The sequence below is a fragment of the Calidris pugnax genome, unplaced genomic scaffold (genome assembly GCF_001431845.1).
Source record: "Calidris pugnax isolate Ruff unplaced genomic scaffold, ASM143184v1 scaffold206, whole genome shotgun sequence".
NCBI lineage: Eukaryota > Metazoa > Chordata > Aves > Charadriiformes > Scolopacidae > Calidris > Calidris pugnax.
Window position 1 is genome coordinate 2,077,727 of NW_015090957.1, and position 15,982 is coordinate 2,093,708.

A 15,982-nucleotide genomic window follows, 5' to 3' on the forward strand; every position below is an offset into this window, starting at 1 on the left:
CACATGGCGTCAAATGGGACAAAAATTTTAGTGACTCTGACCACGTGTTAGGTTAAACGTAAGAGATTCTTTCATGTTAATTCTGTCTCTCTTGATGATTCTGCTTGATATTTTCTCACAAAGGCAGATTTAATTGGGACAGATTAGATTTGCTGATGAGAATGCTATTTAAAGAACAACTCAATCTCGACTCACCTCTTGCTGGATAAACAGACAGCGTCACTGAGTCTGTGCTTTCTTACATCTGTCACGTTATGACATTGCAGTACCATAGTTAAAAGATTTCCTCTCTTCAGCACTCCCATTGAACTCTCTTTCTAACTCCTATGGACCCCTGTTTTTCTCATTTGCTGATTGAAATAAGCTGTTCCTACCAAAACCACTTACATGAAGTGCACTTATTGTACAAAATGTTCTGCCTTTTTAAATTAATGACCTTCTGAAATATATCCCTTTTTTTTTTTCTGATAAAATACTCTTTTCCATAAGTCAAGGAGAGATTGTTGGAGAAGGGTTGAGGATGAAATGTTTTGTCATTTTCTGTGTGTGAAGGCCAATATTTATTTTTTTATAAAATTTTCAAAGTGTTCAGTCTTTCAAGAGGCAACGTTGATTCCAGCAGACCTCTGGGAGCTTACTACTGATAGAAATTAAAGGGAGAGTAACCAAGTATGTCAACCACCATAATACGAAATGAATGTCCCAAATATATATTTTAAAGCCCATATTACTGCTGAAAGACAACTAATAAAGATTGCCTTTGTGTAGGACCTTCTAGCTAAGAATCTTGGTATTACCTCTGGTTGTGTAATATATTTCAAAGTGCGACTGATTTTGAAATCCTTTGCTCAGAAACATTGCAGTAATTTTTAAGTCATGTACTGCTGTTATCCCGGCAAAGAATGTATGTTCACAGAGAGACCCTCATTTTATTTAGCAGCCAGGCAGTCCTGCTTTATTGAACTGGTGACTCAGTATTTTCCTGAGAAACTACAAAACTTGCCGGTTCAACTTCTCTTTCAGACGACTAAAAAATCTGGACTATGTGATGTGTACTTGTCTTAGCAGTTTGTTTCACAAAGAATAAAATCACATGCAAACAGGAAAATACATGCAAGCCCATCTGGAGTGGTGCGTGCCTCAGTTCCCTGCTTGTCCCAGTGGAGCGGTGGCACTGGGATGTCCTGCATCCCTTCACCAGTCACAGTATCCCTTCACGGTTGTTTAGAAGACCTGAAAGAACAGCTGGACCTCAAAATTCCTCTGTAGCCTGCCCAAACGCATCTCTTAAATAAATTAACACTGATATCTGAAGAGGCCTCAATTAAAAAAAAATGACGCAGGAGGGGACCTGTGTGCTGGTGGCACTTGCAGCCTTTCCCATGTCAGAACTCAATTTGTGTCTCTTTGTGAGTCAGATATGAACCCAGAGGATGCAAAATACTTGACATTTCCATTAGGCTCAGCAGCAGAAACCCCCTTCTTTTGGTGTAGCTGGTGTCTAGCTTCAGACCAAGAGTATCTTAATTGTGCAACTTGGGAAAATGTAACTGAGCTCTTCAGAGTTTCAGAGTTTTGCTCTTTTCTTAAATTTGATTCGTTTTACAGCAGAACAAAAATATAAATATTGAAAAGAAAGACTTAATTATTGATAATCTGTAAGTTAAGTGAGTCATGATTTCAAGCTTTGACATAAATGGATGAATAACATTTTTGCCTTGTCTCCTACACTGTGCTGCTGTACTTCCTTGTTTGCCTTCAAATGCACCTCCCAGGGTCTCCGAAGTGCCACATTTCCCCAGATATTGGAGTACCAAAAGACAGGGCTGGGTTTAGACTAACATTTGCAAAACAATCCAACTCCCACTGAAACCAGAGATCAGCTGGAGGAAGGATTGCAGGACTTGCTTTCTGGGCTTTTTCAAGGAAATATGTTCATCTGTGTATGTCACTATTTATCTAACCAGTCACAGTACTGGCTGTTAGTTAACATAGGGGTTTTTGTTTGGGTTTTTTTTGTTGAGTTGTTGGTTTTTTTTTTGTGATTACACAGATTATTGCTTACCAGCCCTATGGGAAGTCTGTGGACTGGTGGGCGTACGGAGTGCTGCTCTATGAGATGTTGGCTGGCCAGGTAAGAGCTGCCCTCCCTGCTGCCGTGACCTCCTCCTGCCTCCCCAGCCCTCCTCTCTTTCCAGGCTGTTAGACCCTTAGGGGACAAGGCTGGGGCCTTTCTTACTGTTATTATCTCCTTGTACTCTCCACTGAGAATGTATTTAGGCTTCAAGCTCTTTATATTGCACCCACATAATCAAGCACTGCCTTTGAATATGCTTCTTTGTACTGTAATAATGTTATAAATAGCCATCTTCAAAATTGAATGGGAGACACTTGAGCGGGGAAATGCATGTCAAATGGAAGAAATGCCATTTAGCAGTTTGAAACCACAGGGAAACATAATAAGAGTGTGTGTGTGCTCTGCATGGCAGTTAAGTCACAAGAATACAGTTTTTGTGCTGTATGTCCTAAGGGTAAAGTGTGGGTCTCACCCCTTGAAATATGCTCAGTTACAAACCCCTTATTCTGCACAGTTAATGAGACGCTGCTCTCTCTGAGTCACTCAAGTGGAAAAGCAACACTGTGCTGCAGTAAATGGTAGATAACTACCAACTTTAAGGAATTCTATTAGTCCTGAGTTGGAAAAGATTTCTGCAATTGGCTTTCAAAGAGTGTTACTGAAGCCATGCATTTCCTAAGCTTAAAACATACGTTTTTAACAAATGCCCTTAATAGTTTCTCTACTCAATTCCAGTCGACATTTTAAAAGTTTTTGAAGTGTAGCAATTGCATTTGTTAGCATTTACAGTCTGCATTGCAAATATTAGGCGTCTGAATGCTTTAGAGAAAATGAGGTGTACCATTAGCCAAGTCTTGCACAGTGCTCGTGTCCCAGGGACGCACCCCCGGGCACTTTCCTCTTCACCTGTATTTAAAAATAAAAAGCAGCCCTTGGTTGTGGTACAGTCTGCCCTACACAGAAGCAGAGTCCACAGCCATGTCTTATAAAATAGTTTAACTGGAATTGCATGAGGAATGGACATACCTTAACACAAGGTAATTGAAAATTATAGTCTCCAAACTTCACCCTTTGAAGTATTTTGGCTGTCTGGTGCACAGCAGCTTTAAAAACTAATTAAAGATGATCGTCCTGCACACTTTTCATTAACCTGGCTGCCATGGTGGGAGCAGAAGGGAACTTTTTCCCTCGATTTCTGTCTGAGCGATAAAGACTAAACTTCTGGGTTAGAAGATCCCAAGCTGCAGATGGCTGGGGGTTTGGTGTATATTCCAGGGCAAGGACCACTGCTGTGTACCATCTCTTCAGGCATCTCTGACTGACTGGAAACAGGTTGCTGGGCTGGATGCTCCTTTTCTGACCTATCAGGGCCATAGTGTTGTCATGCCATTTCATAAAAAGTGGAGAATTTTTAAAAAAACCCAAAACCCAGTAAGTAATTTACCTGTGATTTATTTTCAACAGCCTCCGTTTGATGGCGAAGATGAAGATGAACTTTTCCAGTCCATAATGGAGCATAATGTTTCCTATCCAAAATCCCTGTCCAAAGAGGCCGTCTCCATCTGCAAGGGGGTGAGATAGATGCTTCTTTATCATTAGGTTCCTTTTTGGCAGTCCTTGTGAATAACTAAATTTGTCTGGCTTTGATATGGCACTGTAGTATTTTGAAGTGCAACTTGTCAGGCCCTGCTAAGCTGTCCCATCCCGGGGCCTGGTGCTGCTGGTAAGTGTTCAGCTCTTCCCGCTCTGCCCGCTTCTTTTATGGTAAGAACAAATGTCACAATCAGTAGCTGCCAAATCCAAAGCAGAATTTATAAGCAGGAGGATGGTGTGAAACGCCCCCAGCCCCCTGGCCTCAGCCCCGGCTGTGCGGGGTGAGGGGGTTTCTCCGCTGGGATGGGTCCCCGGAGCCGCAGGCAGCCCCCGGCCCGGTGAGCCCCGTGGCAGCAGCAGGGCAAAAGAGGTAATACAAATCAGTTTTAAATGTAGGTAGAGATGAGCTTATGTGAAATCCTTCATGTAAATGCAAGGAACCTGTGGGGAAATCCTGACCCAGTGGTAACCTGTGTGGCCTAAAATTTATCTTGGATTCCAAGTTAATTTAATTAAATTTTTTTTGAGGAAAAGAATAGGCTTGACTTCAGGGGATTAGCTCAGGAAACCAGAATTCATTTGACTCTCCTTTGACTCTGCATGATTCCCTAGAGTACTGTCTATAAAGTCTATAGTCTTTATAGACCACCATCTAGAAAGCTTTATTTGATGTATTACTTACTTACACTGATAAAATATCACTGCACTTAGTGTCAGTTAATTTGGTATTTACTTTCTTCCTTTCCTTTCCAACCATTTATGAGGTCTTGTACATGAGCCAGATATTAATCCCTTAAGGAAAAATCATCAAGAAAAAGAAAAGCTGTTTAGAACAACAAGGTAGAAGGAAAGACCACTCGGATTTTGAAGCCTGTCCCGGTGCAGATATGCTGGCCAACAAAAACAGAACTTGATACCATTTTGTAAAGTACATGCAGATTGATGCCTTGTCATGAAAATCATATATTCAAACAGCACAGTTTGAACTTGATCTAATTACCATGTTTTCAGCTCTCCTGCTTGCTGCCGTTCTGGAAGGTGCTAATGCAAATGGAGGTCAGAAAGCTAAAATTGCCTTGCACTACGAGGTTTAAGGTTGAGTCTCTGTGATAATAACATGTTCATCATCTCTATTAAACTAACAAATTAATCCCAGATTTCAGTGAGCATGATGCCTGAGCGAGGCAGTCAGTATGAGAAGGCTTCTGAGCCCTGCAGTCAGCAGTAGCTCAGCGGCACCATCGGGCAAGGCCAACGTGCTCTTGAAATTGAGTCGTCTGCTCGACATCTATTCCACTGAACTGGGGTTTGCTGGGTTTGGTAAATGCAGAAACCTCAGAACAGAATTAGAACTGCTAGAATCATTCATATTTCTTATATCACCTACTGTTAAAGCAAGGGGATTAGAAAAGGTAACAAAAATGGGAGAGTTGCAGGGTGTGATTCCTACCCCATCACTGCCAGCTTCCCAAAGTCTGCTTAGAGGCGCGTTTATTTTAGGTTCAAAATTGGAATGTGATCAACTCAACATTTGGAGGGAGACTAAAGCAGTACAGCTGAGGTTTTAAAAAGATGTGTTGAGGTATTACTCCCAGCAGTATATTAATCATACATAATTTGTAAAAGAGCTTGAAGTCCCCACTATACTGGAGATGAGAGTTGAAGGCTACTTTGCTCGTATGTACATACCAATTGAAAAGATTCTGAAGAGCTTGTTAATTCAGAGGCATATTCCTGTTTCCAAGCATGCAATGCTGGTGGGTTTGTGTTTTTTTTTTTTCCCAAGTCTGCTTAATCTGTGCAGCTGGGTATAGTATTGACCAAGATGTCATTAAGGATGCAAGGGAGGAAACGCAGATTAGATATTGTCAGCTGGGTGCCAAGAAATTGTAGGCTCTGTAATGAGATGTCTCGAACAAGCCCAGAAAAATGACAGAGGGGGGTTGTACTTCATACAGCTTTAGTATATTGGAATTTATTAAGTTTAATTGATTGTTAAGGTAGGGCAGAAGCTGTTCTGGAGATTTATAAGGCTGAACTGAAAGACCAAAGGTGAAATTCAGGAGTGAGTTGTGAACTAATACAATGGCAGCATGCCCCGGGCACCACTGCTGCCCCCAGCAGCAACCTCTGCCCAGTGGGAAGAAGTTCTCAAGTGCATCACTTAAATTTGCTACTGATGTACTGTCTCCAGTAATTGAACAAAAAAACCTGATCTTCAAAAAATGAATTTTAGCTTTTCAAAACAGTTTTATTGGCAACTTGCATCTTCAGGAGAGGAGCAAGAGCATCGCAGCCTGGGGAAACTTGCTCTCGCTTTCATTCCAGCTTTACGTTTAACCATTTGGTGTTTTCTTCCTGACAGCTAATGACTAAACATCCCGCGAAACGCCTCGGCTGTGGCCTTGAAGGTGAAAGAGACATCAGGGAACATGCTTTCTTCAGGAGAATTGACTGGGAAAAACTGGAAAACAGAGAGATTCAGCCACCTTTCAAACCTAAAGTGGTGAGTGAGATGCCAAGTCCTTCCCTCGCTAAATGTGTCTGCATTCCTGGCATCGCGAGGGCTGAGATTGGTGCTGGCTGGATGGTGCTGCAAATCTGGGACACTTCTAAAATAAGGCAATTTGATTATGGCAGATCAGTCTGTAAATCTGCTAATGTTCTGGCACCCTGCAGCATAACCCAGTGTACTTTGTTCCTTGTGAAAAAGTCTCTGGGTGGTTTGAGTCCTGGCTGGATGTTTGTGCGCTGCGTGAGATGCTGAAAACAGGGAAAAGCTTGTGTGTGCACATCAGCCACCTGAGACCTGTAATGAGTGTGGTCCCCAAGTGTCTCCTCTGAACAGTGTCCAAAGTCACTGATTAAAGGTATCTGAATTACTGGGGTGAATGTCCTTCACGTTGGGCTACACAGCACAGGGGGGGTGTATTCCCCACCCTAGAGTCATATATCCTGAGTTTGTGAGAATAATCACTGATTTATTTTTAATGTTTGTTATTGGTTTGCACACAGGTATCTGTAGGAACATTTTAGAAATTCAAACAAGTGAAAGATGTCCTTACCGTGAGAACTTGTTTGCATAATGTAATTTGAAGATCTGTTTGTTGATAGAGAATTTCCTTCAGCATGTACTGTGCTCCGTTGACAGGCAAAGAAAAGTATTTGCACACAAGAACACAAGCTTTCAGGAACAGCTGTAAATTCTTATGTCCTAACATTGAACCTTTCTTCTCTTACTCCTTTTTGCTTCAGCTGAGACACTGCAGCTGGCTGTAGGATGGCAGGTGTGGGGTCGCTGGTCACACCAGTGTGGTCTCACACACTAATGACCAGAGGGAGGCCACTACCCGCTGGCAGAATATATTCCCCTCTTTTTGCATACAAATGACTTCTCCACATCACCCGGAGTGAGTTGCATGCCGAGAGGAGTGTCCTGTGCTAAAGGAAATGCCTTTTTCATACGGAGTGGATTTTTCAGGCAGGGAAGGTGTAAATAAGCCGAGAGATGGGGTGATGCTGCCCGGCCGGTGCCCAGGGCTGGCTGTCCAAAAGGGAGCTGCACCTCCTTAAAGCATCTTTTATGGCAGATTTTCATCACATGCTTCTTGAGTCAAATCTAAGCTAATCTACCTTCACATCTGTAAGTTTTATTAGCTCAGGAAACAAGTGCTTAGACTCTCCCTGAAGCTAAAAGCAATACCAGCATGAAGGCACTAAAAGCTTGGAGTATGGTCTGGTTCCATCATAGCATATTTTGTGGCAGATCCTGGCTCCTGTTTAGAGCATCTGTGCTCCATCTCCGTGGTTATCATAACTCTCCAGGCTGCTATTAAAATACACCAAGGCGTATTCACACGGAGCCTAACTTTCCCAGACAAAAATAATTTTAAATCCAAGTCTGAAATTTACATACCCTGTGTATAACTCACTTATTGGGATTGCTGGTTGTATTTATATGGATTCTAGAAAGCAAAAAAACATATGATCATTAATCTATTTGTAGATATGGAGTATTTATAGGCTTCATTTGGGGTGGGGTTTTTTCAGAAAGCCTTTTTAAGTACATCTTCTCTAGGAAGCGCGTTGCTGCAGGAATAATCCTGCTGCTTTTGCACACAGGTACGATTCACTCCAACACAGAGTCTCAGATTTTGGGTCAGCAGTTGGTCGGTTTAAGTAATGTGTTCCCTTCCAGATTGACATTTCACAGACTATAGGCATGGGCTGGTTATTTGGCAAGAAGGACATTTCAGTCATATTTGTAAGTTTAGGAGTTCCAGGAGACCCATATTTTCAGTTCTGCTTTAATACTGCATTAATGCTGATGATAGCAATGCTGCTCTTTAGTGTGAAGACAAGTATGTGACTGAACATGCAAATTTATTGATAAATATTACATTCGCACCCCAAAAATACCTGCATTTCGCATGAGTTATTTTTCAGCCACTAGTATAAGCAGTGGGGAGAGGCTTAATGGAGACAGGGACTTTGGTTTTGATATAGAGTTTTTTTTTACCACCTTTCACTTCCCAGGGGAAAAACAAAGGAAGAAAAGAAAAAAGAGCATAATTTTATGGAAGAAGGGTGCACATCTGTAGAACATCTTTTTAGCAAAAAGTCTTCCCTGTATAAAAAGCCCTTTTGTTGTTGCTCTAAGTTGACTGTACTGCCTCTAAATATGACTCTTAATTTGGGAATACATCGACTTTCATTCCAATGATACAGAGTTTTTCATCAGAATTCATCTGTTAAAACTCCTCTGCTTGCCTGGGTTTTTTTGTTAAAATACCTGAAATGAAAATTTCCTCTTAAGTATGGAAAAAATCTGCAAAAAGCTGGAACTGCCAACGTATTGCTGATTTTTTCAGCCTTTTTTTCTGTTTTTCTTTTTTTCTTGCAGTGTGGCAAAGGTGCCGAAAACTTCGATAAATTCTTTACCCGAGGACAGCCGGTGTTAACACCTCCGGATCAGCTGGTCATCGCTAACATAGACCAAACTGATTTTGAAGGGTTCTCTTATGTCAACCCCCAGTTTGTACACCCCCTTTTGCAAAATGTAGCATGAAACAGCAGACCAGGAACAAATCCCACGGTGGGGAACCCTACAATTTTTAGGCTTTTGCCTTGTTGATTCCATTTGGGCCTGGAAATTGTAGGGTTAGAAAGTGTAAGGTGGGGGAAAGGCCACTTATTCAGGATTTTGGCTTTGCAACAGTGACGTTGTCTTAATGGGAGATAAATTAGTGTACAGTGCCCACTTACTCTTCTGGAAGTCACCACTGACTTGGCTAAACTTACCCATTTTTTGGTACGTTACGTATTTTTGTAGCTCCCCACTGCCCTTTTGCTCCCTTTTCCACTCTGCTGTGTTAGAAATAGTCTAACACAGGGTCCGACCTGGAGCACCCCGTGCCGGGGGTTCCTGGTCTGCCCGGTGACCTCGGGGACATCAGCAGCGCCAGAGACTGGAACGGCGGCGGCAGCCGGGAGGAGAGGCATTGCAAAAAAAATTGTGGAAAGTAGTTGTTTCGAAAATACGACAGAAACAAGTTGGGAGTGGGTGGGAGGGGGGGATGAAATCCAATTCGACCCTGAGGCTTTGTGAACCCATCCTGTGAGTAACACTGAGTTTGAACACACTTCAGCGGTGGCCAGATCTGTAGGATCATTGCTAAGTAGCATGTGATAAACTCAAGGGTGAAATTTTGTCTTTAATAAAAATAATAATAATAGTAATAATTTTAATAATATTTTTGTGAATTTTAATCTCCATGAGATTATTCTGTGATCCAGGGTGCCATTGTTTGTTCAATTAATTTAATTTACATCACTCCTCAAGTTTACTGTTAGCCGGTTCTAATACCAATATTTTACTATCAAATTTGTTAACCTGGAATGTAAACCAAAACTGTAATCCCTTAAATCTTATTTACATGTGTTTATTTATAATCTTCAGTATAGGACAGTAAATCTACGAAAGCACTATATATTATAAATTAAGAAAAAATGCAGCCCCAAGTGATTTCCTGATTTCTCTAGAATAACTCATGAAAATCAAGTGAGATTTAGTCTTAAAATAATCAGATTTAATTCAGAGAACTTGGGGCTGTAGAATAATCAAGCCTGAAAGAAGCACCTAGAACTTGTTTTATTGATAGAATGGAATTTAATACATTTTACATATGCTTCATGCAATGAATTTTGCATGTTTAGTAATAACTCTTAATAATAAGGGTTAATAATAAGCAGATCTATATTATTGACATAATCGTATCAAGCATAAAGAGTATTATAAAAATTTTATAAAACAAATTGTGCTTTATTTGTGAAAGTTCTTGTTCTGAATGATATAATTTAGATTTAGCTAAATGTTTTATTGCTATTGTTTTGGTTTTTACTTTAGATTTTGGATATTGTTAATGGCATAGGGTATAATCTCTTTTTTTAAAAGTAGATCTACTTTTAAACAAGAATTGCTACCTGCAGGTTTTATACGAGGTTCAAGTAGGCTTTCATTTCACGTCTGCTTATTACTTACAGAGAAGGAAATAGACTTTATTTGCAATGATGAACACTGTAATTAATGCAATCTTCTCCTCTTCTATCACTTAGATAAAAAAATTTTGATATTTCCTCTTACGACTTACCTGAAGATATTAATTCAAATATCAGTAAATATTTTTTGTGCATATTTTGGTTTTGTTACAGCATGTAAAGTAGTAGTCAGTGCATTTTCCTTTTTTTTTTTCCCTTCTGCCTTGTTGATGTTTGCGGCCACAGGCGCTTTTGTCTCTCAGATGTGCATGACGATGCCAAAAGCATGATGTCTTTGTTCCTGCATGCAGACTGATTACAATTTTTCCAGCATGTAAACATACTCAAACAGTAAGATATTTGCCATAAAAGACTTAAATTTATACTAGAATATGTAACTGGGGTGGGTGGGAGGGGAATCTACTTTCTAATCATCTTTTATGACAATAAAACATGGAACCTGTGCCAAAGATTCTGATGGAGAGATCCCGTCCTGCGGGTGGGAGCCGAGGGGCTGGGCTTGACCTTGGGGGTGACCCGTGGTGTGGGGCCGTTTTTGAGTGAAATGGGGTTGGATGGGAACAGCCACTGGGGCCTGTTTCTGCGCCCGTGGTGCCCTCGGCAGCTGTATTTCTGGTGCCCAGGACATAGGATTTGTGACACTCCAGAAGTTTGGCTTTTGCCCGGTCGTGGTCCTTTTGCAGCCCCAGCCCTGAGCAAGGAGCATCTCCCCAGGGAAGGGTTAATGAGCAGGTTAATGAGTGAACCCCACTGTTGGGGGGCTTGGGGAAACACAGAGCTCACGAGGGGTATCGACTGACTAACAAGAACTCAGACCGTTGCCTAAATAAACAGAACTCAAAATTTTAAAATATTTTAGGAGTCAAAACTGTAAACCATTGTCTGTCAAATATGTTACCAGCCACGTCTGAGAGTTCATTTTCTCGTTTGTATATTATATACTTCTAAAATTATGGTTTTAACCATAAAGCATGTGAACTAGTGCAACGTTCATGACTGTTTATGTTTTTCTGAATATTATTAGCCTGCCATAGATCAGGAGAATCTGGGTATCGTGCTGTAGAAGAGAATGGATTCAACAGATTACTGAGGCTCAGATTTTTGATAAATAAGGGGCTCGTAAGTAAGTAAATCTGCAGAGAGGCAGCATTTACAATTGTTTTAAGAATGTGAAGTAAAAAAGATACTTTTAGAAGAGGAAATTCAGGGAGAAATACCAGCGCCCGTGTTTTTGCAGGAAGAAAAGCAGCAGAGGGGCAGAACCAAGCCGGGAACGGGCAGGAGCTCCCTCGGGCCAACATTTCCAAATGCTTCTGTTTTTCCTGATGGAATACAAATTGTGCAGGGATTTCCTTTTGTGGGCGGTTGTTGCTGGCACAGCTGTGGTGGCCGCGGCTGTTCCCACCAGATCACAGCATCAAGGAGCTGGTCTAACATCTGGACAGAGCTGCTCCCTTTCTGGCTGCTTCTCATAACCAGTGTCTCAGGCACTTGCGTTGTTCCCCAGTTTTTCTGATGTAGATGCAGAAATTCCTCTTCAATGTTGTCTCTCAAGCCCCTGGGCTTGTGACATCTCGTGTCTCTTCTGTAGGTGTCTGTGAGGCTTGCAAACGGGAACTGTCACCTCCTGGGTCCCGCAGGAACAGGACAGGGTTGTATAAAGCAGGGATTGAATATTTGTGTTATTCTTCCCAATGCACCCACACGTGAACGCTCACACTTGGACCAGCCCTTCAGAGAGAACTCCAGGGGGCTTGTTTATCATCCAGAAATTTATAACGGCAAGTAAAACCTTAAGCATCCAGCAAGCCTTTTCATATCTTTTTAAATATAGGTGTTATTTATATAATACTTTTCACAAGACGCAAAAGAGAGAACGTGCATCAACAGCGGGAGAGGTGCTAGAACTGCATTTCTCTCACTTGTGTTCAGTAGCAACCGTACCTCAAACACCCACGTTACCACAAAGATTTCTAAAAGTCAAATAGGAAATTACAATACACTGAAGCTGGGGTGGGAGTCTGGGGAGCCGTGTTTCCGTCCCACGTGCGCTCCAGTCCCAAAGGGCTCCAGAGCAGCCCCGTTCCTGCTGACACAGGTCTGCATGAAAAGCTTCCAAGCTGTTTCAGGGATTAAATGGGACTTAACTGTCTCCTAGGAAAATTTCTTCATTGTTTGGGCATCTGGGTGTTTTCATCCACCTTGAGTCACTTCAGCAGGGTGGTGGGTTTCCAGGACGGCCACTTCACCCACCAGCCAGCCTTGGTGCTCTTAGAGGATTGCACATACTTGAGAAGGAGAGAGCACATTCCCATAATAAAATACTCCCCTTTAATCCAATTTAGAAGAGAAATGCAATTTATTTTTATGATCCTTCATTCTTTCCAGAAATACAATTGAATTTCCCTTTACAACCTGAAGAAGGTTCTTCTGGAAATCAGCTGTTAGTTTAAAAGAAACTCATCATATCTAAATGCTGTTGGCCTTTGAAATCCATCCTGTCTTTTGGGGTGAATTCAATTGAATAATGCTGGGCTCCTGTAAAATTAATAAGGTGGAGTGAGAGAGGAACTTGTGTTTCATCTGGAAAGACGACGTGTCCAAGGGCAGGATTGAGCAGCTCCACTTGCAGACTCTTGTCACTCGGTGCGTGGGGCTGCAGTCCCAGTTAAATGCCCTGGGGGACACATGCCATTGGCAGAGGGGGGTGATACTCCTTGTTAAGCAAAACGCATCATTGGAAATATAATGATCCAATAATAAAGCTTTGATATGAGTAGGAAGTATATTTACAGTATTGAGTTTACAGTGGGCTTTCGGACCTGCCACGAAACTTCTGGAAACATTTAAAGTGATTTTCAGTTCTTTAGTCACGTGTCACTGTACGTAGGGTTTGTCTCTCCGCTGACGTGAGCGTCGTCTCTCGGCGCTGGGTTCCCCGGTGCTGGTCGGTGGCAGGAACTCGGCTGTGAAAACAGACAAGCTACAGCACTTTTGTCCTCAGCTCTGCACTCTTAGATGGGATCTGAAATAGTTCAGTTGAAGAGTTAAATAAGAATTGACTCCATAAACGTGTATGATTTCATACCAACCAGTATCCGTGCCAGTAACAATTGGTAATTAAATAGCCTTATAATGAATAATCATGCACTACAGCCCTCCTGTTCCTAGGAAAACCTTGAGAGAGAGGGCAAGTTATTAACCTCTCTGCCTCAGTTACCTCATCTGTAAAATGGGGGTAATAATACTTACTTACCTCACAGGGAGGTGTGAGGACTTCTTAGGTAATGTTTCTATTACACTTTTAACCTGAAAAGAGTTGTGTAAGTATTATTATAATTTTTAATATGAAATCAGGTTATTCGATTCACATGGTATTGCTGGATATACCATGCTATTTCTACTTTTTTATAGAGCTTTAGTAATTCTGCTGAAACAGTTTAAAGAGAAATAAAATCAGATCTGATATGTTTCTTACAGAATCTGGAGTCCAGCTTTTGTTAACTGGAGCCGGGGTGTGGTGGGGAGGGACACTTGCTGATTGTGTAGGTCAGCTGCACTGACCTTTTCCAGTTACTGAGATTTCTGTGTGCAATTTAAAAATTCCATGTAAATGGAAGTCTTAGCAGAACTGATTATTGTAGGGTGGGATTCCCTATGGATAAATGAAGTCAGCACAGCTGTTTTCTAGTGATGTTTGTACTGACTCCTGTTGAAGGAGAAGCGATATTCGTTACGCAGCTGGTCCGTCCATGACAGGTTCATTCCGTTGATATTTCTATGTATTCCTGTGTCATGTATCTTCAAGTTTTTCTTTTCCTTGTGTGTGACGTCATAGCTCAAATTAAAAAGAAAACTGCCCGAGAAGCTATGCTTTTTCTTCCATTGATGTCAGTTGACCAAAAGAAAACAATAAATCAGCAGTCAATTAATAACTTTAAGCAGTGACATGCAGGAAGAGGAGCAAGAGCACCAACCACTGACCCCAGCCTGCCTCCCATGGAGCTCGTATCTCACTACGGGATACATTGGGAAGTTTACAGTTGATCTTAAATTTGTTTTGTAATTTTAAGTTGGTGACAGGAACATTTTAATAGGAAGAAAAATTGTGTTTCTGATCTTTATAAACCTTTTCCTAAGAATTACTTAAATTGTATTTATCTTCCTTCTGACTGAACCCCGAGAGGCTCTGTCCTTCCAGAGGTTCCTGTGCCCCTCTCTTGGCCGTCCAAGGCCTCTGGTGAAACCGCCCCGTGCCGGGAGCTCGCGCTGTGCTCCGTGCGTGCTGGGAGCCAGGACGGCGGGGTCCAGCCCCGGGCAGCACGAAGGGCAGCACCGAAAGCCTCTGAGCCCCAGTTCACCAAAAATATTGTCTGTGCTTGTGCCCGTCGGTGCCCAGCAGAGCGTGGAGGGTGGGGGTCACCTTCGAGCAGCGCGGCCGCGCTTCCCGGGGAAGGCAGCGGCGTTTGCACACTCGGATGCCCTGCTGGCTTGGGGCAGAAAAAAATGCTCTTGCAGGGATAATGCAAATTTAATCGTTGGCTTGTTCCCCACAAAGTCTTTCTTTTATTCCCTCATGCGCTATTGAAATGAACGTAAGAAAAATAATTTCAACAAATTGAAGCTCATTGCCTCTTTTAAAAATATGTGATTCCCACCACGTGTATGATTTTGCATGGCAATACAGAGCACACCTGAAACTTAAGATGATTGCATGTTATTTTAATGTTATCTTTTTTTTAAGCAAGGAGAGTAATCCCACCTTGAACTCATCCATATTTTTAATATTATTTTAAGACCCCAATTTTGTATTTATAAAGAGGAGAACATTATTTATTTTCTTATGATTTATCTGCAAGATGCTACCAGAAAATTTGGAGAGGCCATACATGTTTTTAAAAAACAAACAAACAAAAAAAATCATTGGAAGTATAGTGGGCAAGACTGATGTATAAATTACAGCATCTTTTTTTTCTAAATTTGCAATATCTTCAATCTTTGTTTGCATGAAATGCTTTTGTTAAATATTAATTGTAGTTTCAAAGCCAGTGTGTATGAATAAAAATACTGACCATTGCTTTTGTGAGAGTTTGGCCTGTCTTTATGAAATTTCATTTCAAAATTCCCTCGGCAAAGGTAGCCCCAGGACATCGCTGCCCCGGCCCAGAGGCGGCAGAGATTTCGGGGTGATCAGCCCCGAGGTTGCCCAGATCCGGCCCTTGGTTCTCCATTCATACACAGAAATTGAACCTGGGCCCTTTTTTAATTCCTGTTAATAAATCAAGAGAAAAAGAGGCTTAACTGGGGAAAAGATATGTCTGTAAGAGATTTCTGATGCCGAGGGGTGAGCGGGCGGCTCTGGGAGCCCATGTGTCCCTGGCTGAGCTCCTCGCTGGGCTCAGGTGTGGGTGCCCCAGGGAGGAACAGCCCCAGGAGCGAAGCAAGGTCTCAGGTTGGAGGGTCTGATTCAAAGCTTGATGTGCGAGTTGCTGGTGGAGCGATGTGCCCTCCTTCTTAGCAGTTAGACCCCAAGAAAACTCAAGCTTCACTTTTTGACATCCCAGCGTGAGCCCTGGGTGGTTTGTTCCACCCTCTGCCAGGGCTTCTTGAGAAGAGGGTTTGTTTCATGGTGATTCATGACCCTCAGGGACCCACCTTTGCCATGAAATACTTGTTTTAGCCCTTCTGGAGGAGAGGACACAACTTCCCAGTCCCACCAGCTGAACTCACTACAAGTACAGACACGTGCCCTGT

General features: G+C 42.0%; 1 protein-coding gene across 2 annotated transcripts in view; it reads left to right on the forward strand.

Annotated features, from left to right (window-relative positions):
• The window catches only part of PRKCA (protein kinase C, alpha), a 138,872-nt gene extending 123,566 nt beyond the window's left edge, over nt 1–15,306 (forward strand). The window contains exons 15-18 of one of the 2 annotated variants that reach the window (XM_014952259.1): nt 2,054–2,134; nt 3,542–3,649; nt 6,036–6,176; nt 8,574–15,306. In XM_014952259.1, the coding sequence (XP_014807745.1) occupies nt 2,054–2,134; nt 3,542–3,649; nt 6,036–6,176; nt 8,574–8,738 (495 nt within the window). In that variant the 3' untranslated portion in view covers nt 8,739–15,306. The remainder of the gene's footprint in view (nt 1–2,053; nt 2,135–3,541; nt 3,650–6,035; nt 6,177–8,573) is intronic. The other variant, XM_014952260.1, reaches the window with a different exon arrangement.
• Nucleotides 15,307–15,982: the final 676 nt, after the last annotated feature.